At 42.7% G+C, this 18,979-nt stretch overlaps 1 protein-coding gene across 1 annotated transcript; it reads right to left on the bottom strand.

The window, feature by feature from the left end:
• Positions 1–651: 651 nt before the first annotated feature.
• Positions 652–18,717, bottom strand: LOC111860923 (L-aminoadipate-semialdehyde dehydrogenase-phosphopantetheinyl transferase-like). The gene is made up of 8 exons (XM_072706895.1): positions 18,294–18,717; positions 12,362–12,422; positions 7,913–12,176; positions 7,086–7,427; positions 4,821–5,049; positions 3,223–3,242; positions 2,270–2,434; positions 652–2,095 (listed from the first exon to the last, which is right to left on the bottom strand). Exons 4-8 carry the CDS (start codon positions 7,089–7,091, stop codon positions 1,880–1,882), a joined length of 636 nt encoding a protein of 211 aa, XP_072562996.1. The 5' UTR covers positions 7,092–7,427; positions 7,913–12,176; positions 12,362–12,422; positions 18,294–18,717; the 3' UTR covers positions 652–1,879.
• Between the last annotated feature and the right edge of the window lie 262 nt (positions 18,718–18,979).

Genomic DNA, 18,979 nt, shown 5'->3' with positions numbered 1-18,979 from the left:
CGGGCAGATCGGCGGCGACAGCAGCAGGCAGCGCAGCCGCGGGCAGATCGGCGGCGACAGCAGCAGGCAGCGCAGCCGCGGGCAGACCGGCTCTAGAGACCCGGGGAATTGCGTCTCTCACCGGGCTGATCCCTTTTCCGTGCAGGCGTTCCGGCCGGTACGGATATGCCTCCCGCGGAGGCGGCATCTCACCGTGGACGCTGAGCAGGCGGGTAGCGGCGAAGTCATCCCAGGGGAGCGGTGAGCCCTCATGTTCCCTGGCTAACTCCCAGGCGGGGAGCAGAGTGCAAGCCCCCAGGAAGAGAGACGGAGCCTCCTCCTGCTGCACTCTGTCTCTGTTCCGCCGCTTCTTGCCGCTTACCTGGGGAAGCGGAGCCTCCGCGGCCACTTCGCCCGGGCTCCGGGCGACGCGTTCTCCTCTCAGCCGTGTGAGACGCTTGCTGAGACGGCGTAGGAGTTTGCGTGCCCGCTCGAGCGGGTACTGCTGTCCGGGCTGGCGCTCTTCCGCGAGGAGGTCCGCGCCCCGGGTGGCCAGCTCCAGGGCTACAGGATCCTCTAGTACTTTCGGTAGGGAGCGCCAAAACACAAAGTCTTGCAGGAGACCGAGCCGGTGGTGCTCGGTCTCCCGCGATGTGCTGTTTGGGAGATCCGGCATTCTGTCACGTTCGGGGACGGGCGAGACGGGAAGCAAGCGAGTTGAGCCAGACTGACGAGTAGAATGGGGGTTTATTCGCTGACGGACAGACAGGCACGGACAATACAATGCCGGATCTGGCAGACATGGGGAGACGCGGACTGATATACACAAGACTTGGTAAACGGAACAGGCAACAGGTGAGAACCATCAGGGCTGAACACGAGGTAATGAGGGGGGCGTGGCACACATCGGGATCGTACGGAGCGGGATATGACACCTAATTATTACTATTATTATTTTTTTATCATTACCGTAACTGATATGTCCCATGTCCCCTCACACTGAACCACCCAACCTCATGGCCTAGGTAATTTACATATTCTAGCACTCGGCACATATACAGTACAATCCCAGGTCATAGACTATGCCTGGTATTTGGTTATTTGAATACAGTGCATTGTTTATATATTTAGGTCCCTTCATATTGTGCTCTTATGTTGTGTATATTGTCATGGGATTAATAAAGATTTTATCTCATCTTTCGAATGGAAATCATAAGATTTGCATGATTATCAATTATTCTGTGGTCGACTATTTGTGACGACTTGGCATAATGTTAACTTAACATTAACGGCCACAATTAGCATATTGTTTAGCTGTGCATTTACTAAATGAGCACTGTGCTACGTCCGAACTGACCCCACTGTATTTTTTTGTATAATCAATTTCTATTATGCATTTAAACAGTCATGTTTAAATTTTATTGTATGTTGATGGCTTGACTGTAAACAACATAACAAACAATGCAATAAATAGTTTTGAAGAAAAATCTGCTTTGTCATTGAACCTGAGAAAAACTTTGAAAATAACCATAATGACGCAGTTTCCATGCTACAATAATAATGATAGAAGCAAAGTTTTTCATTGTGGGGACATATCTTTATAAGTACAATTTGACTTTATTATTTGTGTCTCCTTCAAAAATTGCTCATGAGAAATTTTATATTTATTGTCCCCCCCTACTGTTAAATGAAATTTACGCCCATGATCACAGATAAGATTTGTGACTTCCAGAGAACTCCAGGTTATGTTATCTGCAGAACATGACCCTGTCATTTAAGATTGGCGGTTCCCTCCCAACATAAAGCAGGCCTGTTCTGGGTGGGAGCATCAGGGAGGCACATGCAAGGCAGAACCGACATGAACTCAATAACAGAACCTTCTATGGTGCCCTGAGCCTGCTCACCTCATAGTAACAAACACTGGTGTCCAGATTCCCTGTTTCACACTGTCCTGTTTGTTGCTCTTTAAGCTGTGAACCCCACCCTTTGTCATTTGCGTTTGTTGCACTGCGGTCCTGCGGAGCACCATTTTGTGCACATGAGCTACACTTCCAGCAGATTGCTCCATCTTCCCGAGTCCAACAGCCACATGGTGGTCCTGGTCCAGCAGACTCTCCTGTGGGGGACACCAGGGAAGCCCTGACCGTCCTTATGGGCTACAGAGGAACACAGCTATTTACCTCTGTTTGGAAAAAACATACTACTACTTACTACTATGTACTATAGGTATAAATGCAAGAATGGCTTACACTGTCCTCTCCATCAAGGGTCACCCCTCAGCTCCCCTTACCTCAAACACCCAATCAGGATCTTCCTCCTCGGAATCCAGGCACATCCTGGTATGTCGGTACACCTGGCCCTCCTGCATGCGCACGGGCGAGATGTGGAACTCCACCCTCTGCAGGTTGAACCCCACACCAACTCCAACAGCCTTAATAAAGCTCTCTTTCAGGGCCTAGACACAAGGTGTGAGCAGAGACCAGCTCATGTTACTGGTTAATCATCTCCCTGTTTCCAGCCAGTGTGATTAGGTGCTGGTAGGGTTGTGTTGTGTCACCCTGCTTACTTGGATGAACAGGAGTTAAGATGTAATCATGAAGCAGAGTAAGGGAACACAGGCTGCTCCACCTGTGCTGTTCTATAAAGTGGGTCCGTAGATCTTATGTCCCTGCAGCGGTCAGACTGCACAAGAGCAACTAGCACTGCACTGAGACACTCACACATACACCTGGAATGTAGAGGCAGCCCCAGCCTCCCACATCATTGCACGATTACTATTATTACTATTATTATTTTTTTATCATTACCGTAACTGATATGTCCCATGTCTCCTCACACTGAACCACCCAACCTCATGGCCTAGGTTTACATATTCTAGCACTCGGCACATATACAGTACAATCCCAGGTCATAGACTATTGGTACTCATCTTTAATTTTAAGCTGTAGTAACAAGTAAATTTCCCCCTGGTGTGGGATCAATAAAGCCTTATCTTATCTTATAATTTCTTTTGTTGTCCATTTCCTGAGCAATCAATCAATGTCTATCGTCCATCTAAATTTGTTAATACTTGTAAGCAATCCATTTCCAGCCTTAGCACCTCTAGCTGTGTGATTCATGCCCAGTACACCATAAGCCCCAACAGTGAGCCTTTCTTTAAGCTTCGGAATCTCTCACATGGCAGCATCGCAACTGGACGTCCAAAAGGCTTTGATCTGCCTGCTTCAAAAACACATGGCGTACTCTGAGGAACCCCTGCTTCTCTATAAGAGTCACACAGAGTGCTTTCTGAACTGAGGGGGCCATCATCAGGCCTACAGGGTATCATTCTCTGTCCCAGTGTGAACACCAGTAAGGGTTTCATGAGGTTTACCATTGACATCTCTGCATCTCTGCCGCCTCTGCTTAGACCCGTTTGCCATCAGTGACCCCGACAAGAGCAGGAGCCTCGACACCCAATTATATCCTGTAGAATGATGTGGAAGAAGTGTGGCACAGAACCACTACCTGGAACACAAAAGAACAAAAATATAGCCATTACTACCTAATACTAATTCTTGACTTCCCTTCATGTATCACACACTTGATCTAATTAGTGGTTTACTCCAGTTCTAGAGTGTCAGGATAAACAGCAATCTTTGCATCAACAGTTTAAGTGCAACACTGCCACCTAGTGGCTATGCAGGCCAAAAAAATAATCCATCTTCCGACCACTTATCTAAGCAAAGGATTGCAGAAAGCACAAGGCAGGTAGTCACCAAGTACAAGCTGCCAGTCCATCCCAGGGCAGACGCACATGCACACACTATGGGTAATTTAGCAGCATCAATTTAAGATAAGACGAACTTCATTAATCCCACAAAGGGAAATTTCTGTGTTACAGCAGCAGTTACAGACAGGATCAGACAATACACACAACATGAACAAAGTACATAAATATATATTTATTGTTTTTGCTGGTTTTCCACAAGCAGGTGGGATTTGAATCCCAGTCCCAGGAGATGAAATGCACCAGTGTCTCTCACACAGTCACCATCAACCCAAAAACTCATTCCTGTGAATGTTGAAAACATTAATTCAGCATCCTCAACCTGCCAAAGGAACAGGAATAGTGTCGCTAATGATTAACTGACAATCGATTATTTGCCATTAAGGATTTAGTCGATCAAGAGTTCCAAATTAAATTAATAAATTTAAAGTGTCACGCATTTCCATATCAGCGAGCAGGCCTATACTCTAATGTCTAAGGCTGATTTTAAGCTGTCTGTAGGCTCTACATTGCCAAATGGTGCCTGTACCTGCGCAAAAGCCATCGGTGTTAAATTGCTTTAAAAGTTATTTTTTCCCAATAAAGTCCTTGTAGAGGCCTATAATTTAATAACTACCAATAATGCAATCAGCCAATAACCTAATTTCTCCATTCCCAACATAATAAAAATTGATAAAGTAATAACTGGCCAATAATGTAACAACTTATTACATTATTGTCAGCTATGACATTATTGGCTTCTACAGTTCCTTTGCTGAAGAATGCATTCAACGGCAATATTGTGTGTGTGTGTGTGTGTGTGTGGATGGGGGGGGGGGGGGTGCCGTGGGGGTCAGTAAATAATCAAGTAACTTCAGTAATATTAGCAATTGTCAATTAAGAAAAACCCTTTAAATTTGCAACCCTAAAGAGGACATTACTTAAACGCGCTCTTGGACACCGCACAGAAGGCCGAACAAACAAACATGCTATCAGTGGCTGACACTGAACTCCATGCATGCTTTAACCTGCCACAGAAGAGAGGGACTCCTGAGCCATGCGCTGCAGAAGGCGGCTTTCAGAGATCGTCTACCTGGCCGGCTGGTCTTCATGATGTCCACGCCCACCTGCAGCCCACGCTCTGCAGCCAGGACGGCGAAGTCCCCCTGGTGTGAGATGTTGAAGCTGTAGCTGCGGGTGGCGCTGGGAGGGGCAGGGCGCGCCAGGAAGGGCTTCCCTTTGGGCGTCCTCTCAAGGCAAACCTCATTCCAGGGCACAGCCATCTTCTCAGAGATTAGCTTTCTCATCAGCAGCCGGCCTGCCTGTGAGGACACACACGGTATTCACTGCCCAAGGGGAATTTATTTATGGGAAGCAGCCAACGATGGATTTTGATTGTCTACGGCATTGTCAATTGATATGTGTAAAACCAATGATCCTCAAAGAAAGACTGGATGGGATGAGCATATTTCTCCCTCCACAGTGCATATTGTCACTAAACAATTCAAGGAATCTGGAGGAATTTCAGTGCGCAAAGAGCAAGGGCGCAAGCCTAAGCTGAAACCTTTGTTAATCACTACAATACCGAGTTACATTCATTAATGCCGAAAAGGACACTGAGATACTAGAGCAACATACGCTACCTTCAACGCAACCTCTTTTGCAGGGATGTCCATGCATTTTAACAACACAATGCAAAACCACATTCTGTACACATCACAAAGGCATGGTTGCAGAAGAAGATGGTATGGGTACTGGACTGGCCTGCCTGTAGTCCTGACCTGTGACCTCTCCCCAACAGACAATGGGTGGAGAATTTTGAAAGGGAAAATGTGACTACAACGATTCCATACTGTTGCACACCTTGAGACGTGTTTGCAGGAAGAATGGGACAAAATAATACCTGAAACGCATCATTGCTTGGTATCCTGAGTGACAAAAACATTTTTAAAATGTTGTGAGAAGGAATGGCAACATTGCAAAGTGTTGAATGCTTTACTGTCCCAACTTTTTCTGGAATGTGTTGCAGGCATGAAATGCAGGAATGGATGTATATTAACAAATGAAATGCAGTTCACCAAACAAAACATGAAATATGTTTGGATTATACTAGGGACGCGCCAATCCGATATTCAGTATTGGTTTCCGTCTGATCCTGGCCTAAATTGCAGGATCAGATATCAAGGAGGAATAAAAAAATGTAACCTGATCCATTGAAAATCACAGAAAAGCTTGACAAAACATGTGACATGTCGTAAACAGATGCATCACGTTGTCACATAGGAACAGCGTGTATCACTTTATAAGAACTGACCAGGAGTCTCTATACCAGGGTTTTCAAATTCCAGTCCTGGGGGGCCAGAGCCCTGTGTAGCTTAGTTTTTTCCCTGTTCATGCAACAGAAGTGATTCAACTCAAGAGCTGTGTGGTAATTAGGTAAGTAGTTCAATCAGATGTTTTTAATGAAAGTAAACCAAGAACTGTGCAGGGCTCCAGCCCTCCAGGACTGGAGTTTGAGAACCCTGTTCTATACTTCTATTCTGATAATGCGTTTGTGTACTTTGTCCACCTGCCTGTGACACCTTCACTTCAAATCATACTTTCCAAGGAAATCTGCCTGTAGGGTGGATTGGGCCACAGTATTGGATGCACATGAACAAACCTCTGATGAATGATCCACAGGTGCCAGTCAGCAATGCTTGGACACTCCCACCAAGGCAGATTTCCTTGGAAATTACAGACTTGTATGAATGTGTCATTTATTTGAGTGGATGTGCTTCTAGGGATGTTGCTCAATCACTTCATCAGAAGTAGGCAAAATATGCCGTGTAAGCCAGATTAGGGGGGCACGGCTATAAAAAGGACAGAGCAGATCATATCTCACAGAAGAGCTCATCCACGAACAGGTGAGTTAGTGACACTGGTAATATGTTTCTTAAGACTTCTTACTAATATTTAACATAATATTGTGGCATGTAACTGAAACTTTCCCCACAGGTGTGAAAAGTCTTCCCGAAACTTGATCTACTCCTCACCACACACGTATCTATCTGGTAAGAAGTTGCTCGGAAAGATTAAAACAAAATTTCACATAAGCAAAAATGTGTTTGTAAAGCATATTCTGTATCATCATTAATGAGTTTTCGGCTTTCTCTGTCACTTCCAGATCTCATCTAACTCCTCAGAAATGGGAAATGATTCTAGCACAACCAACAATACTGGATCCAACATTACAGGAGGCGGTGGTGGTCACACCATTGGCAATACTGGCAATGTGACTATTACTAAGAGCTCACCACGCGCAGCTCGTTCACTTTCCACAGTAATGAACTGCGGAGAGAATCCTCTCCGGATCTACCTGCATGATCAGGAGCTGGACATCAGCACCATCACATACGAGCAGGACTCCACAACGTACTTTAAGCAGGACAGCGAGACCCCGTTCATAGTGATTCCTGCCAAGGGCAGCGAGAGCTTCGGCGGAAGTCCGGCCTTCGCCTCGGTGTTCGTGCAGCGCAGCACAGACTCGGAGGTGGTCAAGGCCACCATCCACGTCAGCGTCGCCATCCCATCAGGAAGATCCTTCATTGTGACCCCCAAGCACGAGATCAAGCTGCAGAAGCAAGGTTCTGATAACAAGTGGCTGGATGAGGACGGGGAGGATCACACTCCAAAGTGAGATCGTCTCACACATGAGGTCCTGCAGCAAAATGCATGAAAAATAATTTTTAATTGCAATGAAAGAAAGTGGCTGTAAACAGAAACGGAGATTGTTAAACTGTTAATGTTTGTAGTTGGATGATTAATGGCAAATAAAAAAAATCTGAAGCCTTTACTGAGTCACTGTGTCTGTGTGATTGATTCTGTAATTGTATAAAGGTGGTTGTTTGCTGGTAAAATTGAGAACCTACTGCACTTTCCGAAAGAGAGTGGTACTTCTTTGAAATTATTCATTCTTTCATTCAGTCAATTTTCAAATCACTTCATCCTAGTTATGGTCGTGGGTAACTAACCCATTCATTTATTGCCTCATTGCATGTTCTATGGATACCATATAATAATTAATAACTATTACCGACATAGATAACCTGAAGATCCAAAGGGTTTGTATTGTCCCCCAGAGTCTCCTAATCAAAGCACACTTTATCGCATGTGCCTAACTTGTTTAGTTTTAAAGTTATTAACCCATTCATGTATGGGGGGGCAGGGACAATTTCAACGTTGGGGCAGTTGCAGCATGGTTTATTCCTCCAATCAGGAATGAGCTGCAGTGATTTCATGCCCACCCTCCTTCCTGGAAGAAAGCAGCCACATGCACATGCAGCCTCCTGCAAAAAATACTTTTCAAGGTAACAAAGTATTTTTTTTATGATTAGGCTTTTTTCACAGTGTCTAGACTGTTTGCGTGAAGCATTGTAAAGGCAAGTCATGTTAATCAGTGTTTTCTGAGCTTCTAACGGGCATAGCTAGCATGGGTCAAAGCTATTGTGTCAAGCTAGCATATAGCAGGTTTTATCCTGGCTGTCAATGTCGGGACAGATGCAACATGTTGTAACCATGCCAACACGCTGGTGCACTGATGGAAGAGCCTTTTATACTTGCCACACCTGTGAGTCTGATGTGGACTAACAGCTTTGTCTATTACCCTCACTCTGCTACACACACATAAGCTACATCACATGCACATACAGACACACACAAATGATGGCTTATATCCAGATATACACTTAAAGATACAACTCACAAATACACACACACACACACACATACACACACAGGTCCTGTGTGTGACAGTGTATCTGGGAAGTATATGAAGTGTGATTTTTTTTTTAGCTGATTTATTTCAACATAGCCAGTGATGTGCAGATCCATTCACGAGCATCACAAACTTCAATTGTGCTTTAATTCAACCCAATCATGACTCTAACCACTAATCAATAAAGACAAAATGCCTGATTTGCTTTTTTCTTTCATGTAACCTTTGGCCAAGAGACCTGCTGGCTGTCCCCTAACTTTCCCCTCTTCTTGATTACCCTCACCTGTTTCCTATTACACTAGTATTCCCTGTTAGTGTTCCTTGTTACTGTATTCCCCAGTAAATTTATAAATCACACTCTACCTGGAATTGTGCATTTGTGGATCAGCCTTATATTCCGTCCTCTACATGCCCACATCCAACCATATATGGTAAATACAAAATACCTCATGAATATTGATGTGTACAAATTAATCCATAAATGGTCGATACAAACCGCCTCATGAATATTGATGCATGCAAATTAAGCTATAAGTCGTCAGTGCAAAACACAACATGACTGCAGCCTACAATTTAAGCCCAATAAACGTTTACTCATCATGGCAACCAAACAAAAGTGCAAGAAAAGAAACTCTTCTGAAACAGAAAACGAGGTACTTGTGGGTAAGCTGGACATAAGAAAGAACAGTTTGTTTGTTGGTCACAGCAGTGGGGTGACAAACAAAAAACGAGTCACAACATGCTGTTAATGCAGTGAGAACGGCAAACAGGACAGAAAAACGAGTCACAACAGGCTGTTAATGCAGTGAGAACGGCAAACAGGACAGAAAAACGAGTCACAACAGGCTGTTAATGCAGTGAGAACAGCAAACAGGACAGAAAAACGAGTCACAACAGGCTGTTAATGCAGTGAGAACAGCAAACAGGACAGAAAAACGAGTCACAACAGGCTGTTAATGCAGTGAGAACAGCAAACTGGACAGAAAAACGTGTCACAACAGGCTGTTAATGCAGTGAGAACGGCAAACTGGACAGAAAAACGAGTCACAACAGGCTGTTAATGCAGTGAGAACAGCAAACAGGACAGAAAAACGAGTCACAACAGGCTGTTAATGCAGTGAGAACAGCAAACAGGACAGAAAAACGAGTCACAACAGGCTGTTAATGCAGTGAGAACAGCAAACTGGACAGAAAAACGTGTCACAACAGGCTGTTAATGCAGTGAGAATGGCAAACTGGACAGAAAAACGAGTCACAACAGGCTGTTAATGCAGTGAGAACAGCAAACAGGACAGAAAAACGAGTCACAACAGGCTGTTAATGCAGTGAGAACAGCAAACAGGACAGTACATTAATTTTTTTTTAATGGTCCAGTTTGAAGGGGATTGCAAAAAGAAGAATTGCAACCCATCGTCAGAGTGTATCTGTTACTGGTGGGGTTAGGGCACACCTGAGCTGTCACCTTTAGCAATACAGATGACAGCAGTAAGTGTCGGAGAAGGAGGGAGGCAGTGACATGGCTGTGAAGACAGAAGGTGAGGTGCTATTTTCCCTTTTAATGCATGTCAGAGGTCTTTGACAATGTGCCTCTGGCTGAAGACCGTACGGACGTCTCCAGCACCAGCGCATCCTGGGTGCATGGAGCCTCTGGAAGTGGTCGGGTCCTACTGATGCTGTCATGCAGACACAATGAGATACAATTAGTGCAATTAATGTACACAGTAACCACGTCCGGGTCTACCTGGATAAAGCCAAGTTGGAGCCCAAGGCCCAGACCTGCTAGAAAGGTTCACAGATGTTCTTCAGGCTTGTCCTGCCTGTCCCCTTTGGGACCATCCCACCCCAGGGCTGCCTGAGCTTCGAGGTGGGGGATGCTCTGACCCCAGTGTTCTTACAGGATGAGCACGACCCGGAGCTCGTTGTTTCTACCATCTGCAGCCTCTCTCTTCTAGGACTAGGGTTCATGTCTATGTGTGTGGAGTTTGCATGTTCTCTCCCTGTCATGATGGGGCTTCCTCTGAGTACTGTGGTCCCCTCCTCCACAGTCCAAAAACATGCTAAGGTGAATTTAAGTTACCAAACTGCCCAAAGATGTGAATGGTGTACTGTAAAACCTGACTAGTTAGTTCAACTCAAACTGTTTGAGAAAACGGATTGCCTTAAATTTCTCAAACAATGAAAGTAAAAATATTTTTTTGTATTGAGTAAAAGTAACTTAAGTAGGCCCTATTCATAATTTAAGCAAATCAAGCAGAGGATCAGTTGCATTCATTACACTGTTAAACAGTATTTCTTAAGGTGTTCCACTACTTTGATAAAACACTGAGCAAGGTGAAGGGCTTTCCGTTTTTGTAATCCACTGTATGCCAAAACAAAATGTTCATGTAGTCATGTCAATTTTCAGCTTATTAATGAAAAACAAACAGTACGTTTTGACCCTTTTGGCACTCTGGACGGAATGACGTTTTGGGGCTTAGGGCGGTCTGGATGCTGACAGAGGACACACGCTCTCAGATCCCTCCAGCTGTCAGGTTGTCCTGCCATATCTGCAACTGAGAGACCGTACTCGATCCGGGCGTCTAAGTTGCAACGTTATGCACTAGAGTAGTTCTGTCCGCAATGAAGCATGTATTTTAAACATTTCCCACCAAAATGCAGCCCTAATAAGCCATAAACCATTGAGATTATTCACATTAGGCAGAAAACAAAGCATATATATTCGCTTCCGCAATGATCCACTCACTACCCTTCTAGGGAAGAATATATTTATTTATTATAAGCCTATGAATTAAGGAATGGAAATTCACTCATAATATACAATATGCTGTTTATTAAGACAATTGCTTGATATTTTCGCATTATGTATTCACAAAAGTTGTATAGGTATGTCGAGCTGCAACTAACACGCCAAAGCCGTTTCCCATGCATTGTTTTATTTGTGACGACTTGGCATAATGTTAACTTAACATTAACGGCCATAATTAGCATATTGTTCAGCTGTGCATTTACTAAATGAGCACTGTGCTACGTCCGAACTGACCCCACTGTATTTTTTTGTATAATCAATTTCTATTATGCATTTAAACAGTCATGTTTAAATTTTATTGTATGTTGATGGCTTGACTGTAAACAACATAACAAACAATGCAATAAATAGTTTTGAAGAAAAATCTGCTTTGTCGGGGCGGTTATGAATATATTCTCGTCATGGTGGACCATTTTACAAGATTCGCCCGAGCATATGCGACAAAAAACAAGTCTGGTCGCACTGCAGCGGAGAAAATCTTTAATGATTTTATCCCCCGCTTCGGATACCCTTCGAAGTTGCATCACGACCAAGGTCGTGAATTCGAGAACGAACTGTTCCAAAACCTTCAACGATTGTCTGGGGTAGGCCACTCCAGGACATCTCCATATGATATCATCCACGGAGCAATCCAGTTGAAAGGCTTAATAGAACACTCCTACAGATGTTGCGAACACTGGGAGACAAGGAGAAGACACACTGGAAGGACTACTTGCCGCAGGTGATTCATGCTTACAATTGTACACGGCAGGAGTCGACAGGGTGAGGTCATATTGTAAAGGAGCAGGTGGCAAGCAGTCTCGTGTATGTAGTTGCACCAGAATTGGGAGTTCAGAAGAAAACCAGGACTTTACACCGGAACCTACTGCTTCTTGTCAATGACTTACCTGTGGGAACACAGTCACATTCAATTAAACCTGTGCTGCAAGATCAACACCAGAGGCAAAGCAAGAGACAGAGAGTGACAAAGACCAGCAGACCACTTCGGGATAGGAACACAACTGATTCAGAGAGTGACCAGAGTACAGGGGATTACTGGCTCCGAATACCTGTATGGGAGAGGGATACTCACCTTGAACGGCCTACTCCAAGCCAGGGAGCCTTCAATCTGGACGCCCACTCCACTGGTGTACCTAGAAGGGAAGAACAAATCGGACAAGAGGAAACAACCGAAGCAGGACCAGCAATACAACCTGAATAAGATGCCTCTCCTGATGCAGGACATTTTAGCAGTGGTGATGAGGCTGAAGAGAGGGACAAAGAGATACTCTTATGGCAGACAGACACGTAAGTAAAAGACATTCAACTAGACAGAAAAGACAGAGACGGCTCTTCACATATGAATCATTAGGTCAGCCGTCCTTACAGGCTAACCCTTTAGTTAGTGCAGTGAGGGTCCAAAGTGTATCTTATACCCCTATGTGGAACATCCAGTACTATACACCACCACCAGCCATAGTGACGGGGCATTCATACCTCCCCAGCACACTCATGACGTATTGAAGTTTTTTACGTTGGCAAGAGTTTGTATTGGCGGGAGCTCATTTTGTTATCGGGGAAGGTGTAACACCCACAATGTGTGGTCACATTTGTGTTTGTATGTTGATGTTTGGATACCCTTAGCATTACTTTATGGTTGATTTTGTTTGTTTTATGATTCATTTTAAAGGAAAGGAAAGGTACTAGTCATGTTAATAAAAACCTGTTTAAGCCCTTATTGCCATAAATAAAACAAAGGAGAGGAACAGTGGTACATGGTCAACCAGTAGGTGGCAGTGGACCTGTGCCTATACTTCACGAACACAGGGTTTTCTCTTTGAACTGAGAGACTTTCGTGAAGGCCAGACACGGGATCGATTGTCTCCTTTTTCACCCTGTTTAACAGGTGGGAAATGTTAGAGTTCCTCACTAACTGTAAACAATACTGTCATATATTAAATATAGACGGGTATTTGTACGCTGGTGTATGGTCATTGATTTTGTTTCATGTAATATCTAAATATTAGTTATTGGACATGCGCGCGCCAGATTCGCGGACGCTAATGGCGGACGCAAAGGTCGTAACTGATGAAAGTTTATAGCTGACCCGAAGGGGAGTGCATTGTATATGGCTGTAATACGTACAATTTAAACGCTGTGTAAAACGATTATTATGACATCGTATGTTTGTATTTTTTTGGATTATAAAATAAGGGCTGGAAATGTTACTAGTAATGTTAATGTTTTATCTCGCTCTATGTTAATCAGTTATTTTCCCCTCCGCGTTGTTTCACCATTATCATGGACGTGTGTAATAGTGCAGGAGCTAGGTGACATTTATTCAACATGAAAGGTGCGGAAGGTCTGTAGTATCAGAAATGCTTATGAGGCTAAAATGTGCCAGGAAATGTGATTCTTAAGTTTCGCAAGTGGTGGGTGTGGCTAAGGGCCACACCCAAAGTACCCCCCAAAAATGGGTTTATTTAACATGGGAGGTGCAGACTTCGTTCCAATGCCAGTTGAAGCAGGTGTATTTACTGAATGGAAAAATCCAACTTAAGAAGATTTTTTTTGGTGGAAGCACTAATTAAGAACAATTAATTAGTGGTAATTGGAGTTTTATTTAACATAAAAGGTGCGCAGTTGAAACCAACTTCATTACATAGTGTCACATCTCAGTAGTTAGAAAAATAAACTTAAGAAGAAAAATGATGGTGGAAAGACCCCTTAAGAAGGGCCACACCCTGCCACACCCCCCAAAAATGGATTTATTCAACATGGGAAGTGCAGACTTTATTTCAGTGCCAATTGATGCGGGACTGTTCACTGAATGGAAAAAGCCAACTTAAGAACATTTATTTTGGTGGAAGCACTAATTAAGAACATAGTTAATTAGTGCTAATTACAGTTTTATTTAACATAAAAGGTGTGCAGTTGAAACCAACTTCATTACATAGTGTCACATAGTGAACTTAAGAACAAAAATGATGGCAGAAAGACCCCTTTAGAATGGGGTCTCTGAGTCACAACAACATAATCACAATCAAAATTAGTTAGAAAAAAAGTTGTGTTTTTGGTTTGCTCCATTCTGATTACAGCATTTACTTACTAGGACAACAAATTATTGAACACCTGTAGTAAATTGCACTTTTACCTAATGCTCAAGATTGAAAAACACAGTTTAAGTTTTGTAACCACTCTTCAAAGTTTGAATACATCTATATAAAGTGTAAAATGCATTAATTTGATATCATCAAGCAAATCCACTTAGTGACATGACCATTTCAGAATGATTTTCATAGTGAGAAAGGGTGACGATATACAGCCATCCTCAATACTGAATGTCAAACATACACCAGCAGCAAGGGTCAAAATACATGTAGACAGGTACAAAAAACCCTGATATAATGCGGAAAACCGCCAAAAGGATATAATAAATCAGCCAATCTATATTATACTGCCTTAGCATATGGTATTAACTATACTAGCTTTCTATACAGTTTTCTGCACAGTGCCCTGTCTGGTGAATGTTCGTTTTCCCATAATGCAGCTGAAGACATTCTTACTCTTCATCTGACGATAGGCAGCTTTCTTCATCAGAGGATGAAATCTCAAAGTTTTCATCAGAGTCTTCTTCAGGAAGGTCACCTTCTGCTGGAATCAATGATTCTGGTAGTTCAGGACCTTCAAACCAAATGACTTCATAATGTCCGTCCTTCAGGTCCCATCCATCATCTGGCGAAGGATGCTGTATTATATTCCTTGCAGTAGCAGTGGCCCACATCCTTGCTACAAACGATGCTCGTTTAATATGTTGAGATAACTCAGATTCACAAGGAGGAAGCATCTATGAATCTATGATTTTCAGGAGGATCTATGCCCTTCAATTTTTCTAAAGCATTCTTGCACCTTGCCTTTGGTCCAAAGGCCTTCTCGAACACCTTGTAACGATACCCATTTAATGAAGTAGCCGATTTGCCCTTTGCTCCATACATCTCTGCTGTAAAGGTCTCCAAAGCTTTTTGGTCTCTTTCTGTAAGCTGTCCTGTAGACATGGATGAGAGAGCCTTCTGAGCTGATGTATCTTTCAACACCTGTGCAAATGGTCTGACTTTGCGTTTTCGATGGAATGCCGAGGTGTAATCACACCCTGTTAATGCATGGAACCCAAGGAGTGCACTGCAAACCTGATGTCCGATTGTATTGGCAATTGATGTGATGCTCAGGTACCGTCTGTTGTTTTTTGATGAATTACCAACATCCATCCAAATGTGGGCTTTTATTTCCCAGCAGTGGTATAAGAGGATGACTGCAATGTCAGTGTCTGATCCTCTGACTACAATGTTGTTGGCACCTCCTTCACCATCTATGAACTTGGCATGGGCTGCGATCAGTGTGTCTGCCTCCTCATGATTAGTTTTCAAGTTCTCAACTTCTTCTCTCATGACCTGTCCATTGCGGACATAGAAGTGAAAGCATGAACCTAGGTAGGGGAGGTAGACATGCCTCTTTTCAATCAGATACGCATAATGCTGTGATTTCCACTCAGTGGCCAGGAATTTGGGAAACACTTCTTTGAAGGACCTTGACTTCATCAGGTCTTTGATATCCCTAGGGCGGCGTTGTTCAGGTCCAGTGATTGCATATAACCTGGCCTCCTTTTCATCCAAGCCTCTTCGATTTCTCTCAACTTCTTTGATTGATTGTACAGGATAGGCATCAAAGATGATATCAATCCTTTGTGTAGAGAGCTTTGCTGCCTGTTGCAGAACACCACTTGCTAGTCCCTCATATGTTGGTGGCAGGTTGGGTGGAAGATTGTGAAGAAGGAAGTTTCCATCAATGATGCAAACATCTACTACAGTGGGTCTCGAATGATTTTCAACTTTCTTTTCCAAAAGGTCTAGTAGAGTACTCTTTTGGGTCTTCATCATCATTCCATCTCTATTGCACATGGACAGAGGGACAGGAGTCAGTGGAAAGGAAAACACATATTCTAAGTCAAGGTTCCTTCTGCAAGCTAGAATCAGGAGTCTTCCCAGTAGATCCCTGTTACAAGTCAAGACATTGATTCTGGTGTCCTGTGTGCGCTCATTTCAAACAGGCAGCTTCTTTCACAACGGACCATTTTTCCAGGGTTGAAGGACTGGACCACGGGTCTTTGTTGGGCTGATCGATTTGCTTGCTCAATGTGAAGAATACATGTTTTGTGTGGTGGCACCAGAGGCACTGGAGAGCTATCATTCATTGCCATGATAGAGAAGCATTCACCAAATGTCTGGAATTAAGAAACTTAGCGTAAGTCACAGAGGCTAAATGTCTTAAAAATCTCTTTTACCATCGTCGTCACTTGCCAGATCGAATTGTTTCAGATTTTAATGAAATGGTCCAGGGACTATGTGCTCACCTCGAGAAAGTGTGAGTCTTAAAAGGTAGATTCATTTACACACATGTATATGCTAAAGATAGAGAGAAAGTCTTGCTTTTCATGAAGAGGCCAAACAATGAATCAGATCGACCGAACTTTGGTGTGTAAGTTATTGTTAGTATGTTCGTGGATGTCTGCCTCTCTTCACCATTAAAAACCCCGTTTACCAGTTTAGAAACCCCAGTTTCTTTGAACTGTTGAAATGTAGTAGTAGGTATATATCAAACATTTATAATTAAATAAATGTTCTCAACTTGTGTTTTTCCATTCAGTGAACAGTCCCACATCAACTGGCACTGAAATAAAATCTGCACTTCCCATGTTAAATCCATTTTTGGAGTTGGTGCTAGGTGTGGCAGGGTGTGGCCCTTCTTAAGTGGTCTTTCCACCATCATTTTTGTTCTTAAGGTCATTTTTCTGACTACTGAGATGCGGCACTATGTAATGAAGTTTGTTTCAACTGTGCACCTTTCATGTTAAATAAAACTCTAATTTGCACTAATTAATTGTGTTCTTAATTAGTGCTTCCACCAAAATAAATGTTCTTAAGTTGGCTTTTTCCATTCAGTGAACAGTCCCGCATCAATTGGCACTGAAATAAAGTCTGCACTTCCCATGTTGAATAAATCCATTTTTGGGGGGTGTGGCAGGGTGTGGCCCTTCAAAAGGGGTCTTTCCACCATCATTTTTCTTCTTAAGTTTATTTTTCTAACTATTGAGATGTGACACTATGTAATGAAGTTGGTTTCAACTGTGCACCTTTCATGTTAAATAAAACTCTAATTAGCACTAATTAATTGTGTTCTTAATTAGTGCTTCCACCAAAAAAAATCTTCTTAAGTTGGATTTTTTCATTCAGTAAATACACCTGCATCAACTGGCATTGGAACGAAGTCTGCACCTCCCATGTTAAATAAACCCATTTTGGGGGGTACTTTGAGTGTGTAACAAAGGGGGAACGACTGTGATAAGCGGAAATGTATAATCAATAAATTGCAATTTGTTTGGACGTGATTGTCACTGTAACAAACCAGTCACACACTGAATGTACTGTAAATGTTGTATGCTGAAATAAAGCGGAACTGAGAGACTTTCGTGAAGGCTAGACACGGGATCGATTGTCTCCTTTTTCACCCTGTTTAACAGGTTTTAATCTCGTAACACAGACTGGGAAACCCGGAAGTGTTACATATGCATTTAAACAGTCATGTTTAAATTTTATTGTATGTTGATGGCTTGACTGTAAACAACATAACAAACAATGCAATAAATAGTTTTGAAGAAAAATCTGCTTTGTCATTGAACCTGAGAAAAACTTTGAAAATAACCATAATTCTCCATGCTACAATAATAATGCTAGAAACAAAGTTTTTCATTGTGGGGACATATCTTTATAAGTACAATTTGACTGTATTATTTGTGTCTCCTTCAAAAATTGCTCATGAGAAATTTTATATTTATTGTCCCCCCCTACTGTTAAATGAAATTTACGTCCATGGGTAAAATAGGATAAAATAGGCTAAGTTAAAATAGAACAAGACTAGATAGGCTAAGATAAAAAATAAAATAAGAGCTTTACAATAAAACATATACTTACTATTCAAACTGTGTCTTTATCTTCTCTTCAGTGTTGTGTCTGTCTTGGTTTGATAATTTTGCATCGTTAATTTATATCTGACAGTCTCCTAAACGTCAATAAGCAGAGACAGAGGAATGGGAGGAAGGTACGGTCAAGTTAAAAAAAAAAATATAAAATCAAAATCACAGTGTTGCCTTATTTTGACGCAGAAAGAGGCATTTCAGTGTTACTACCACCTATGACTTAATGGCTGCAAATGTTGGTGTTAAAAGTGCCTATAAATAATGCGGCTTAAGTTTATCTCCGGTGTATTTCTGAAAAACACGCCGCCTTCTGCCTACTGTCATTCGGCGAACGTTTATAGGAGACAATTCTGGTAATAGGTAAATTTGTCATTTAACGTAATGCTAACGTGCATTACCAGTTAGTGACTGTTTTACTGTATCACGTACCTTACGTCCTTTATAGTTTTAGTCCAGTTCACTCTGTATTCATGCTTAACACGACGCAGTACAGTCTTCCAGCTTAGGGATTTTCACCCCGTTCCGCGGCCAGTATTCCGCTGGGGGGTTTGCGGAGGGGTTGGTTACAAATGCAAACCATATACTTCCATTCTTCTACGACCCTTTCATGTTCGTGCGTTGTGTTCGGATCCGAAAGAAAAACTGTTAATGGGAAAATCGTTGATCGATCCGCTGGCACCA

Source organism: Paramormyrops kingsleyae, chromosome 24 (assembly GCF_048594095.1).
Source record: "Paramormyrops kingsleyae isolate MSU_618 chromosome 24, PKINGS_0.4, whole genome shotgun sequence".
Classification (NCBI taxonomy): Eukaryota; Metazoa; Chordata; class Actinopteri; order Osteoglossiformes; family Mormyridae; genus Paramormyrops; species Paramormyrops kingsleyae.
This window is presented reverse-complemented; position numbering and strand designations above follow the sequence as displayed.

Bases quoted from the DNA above. Each gene is read 5' to 3' on its own strand.
- LOC111860923 (XM_072706895.1), bottom strand. The intron at 3,243-4,820 runs GTAGACGATCTC...TGACTCTTATAG, and splicing joins CATGAAGACCAGCCGGCCAG to AGAAGCAGGGGTTCCTCAGA. The intron at 2,096-2,269 runs GTAAGGGGAGCT...TGTCCCCCACAG, and splicing joins ATCCTGATTGGGTGTTTGAG to GAGAGTCTGCTGGACCAGGA.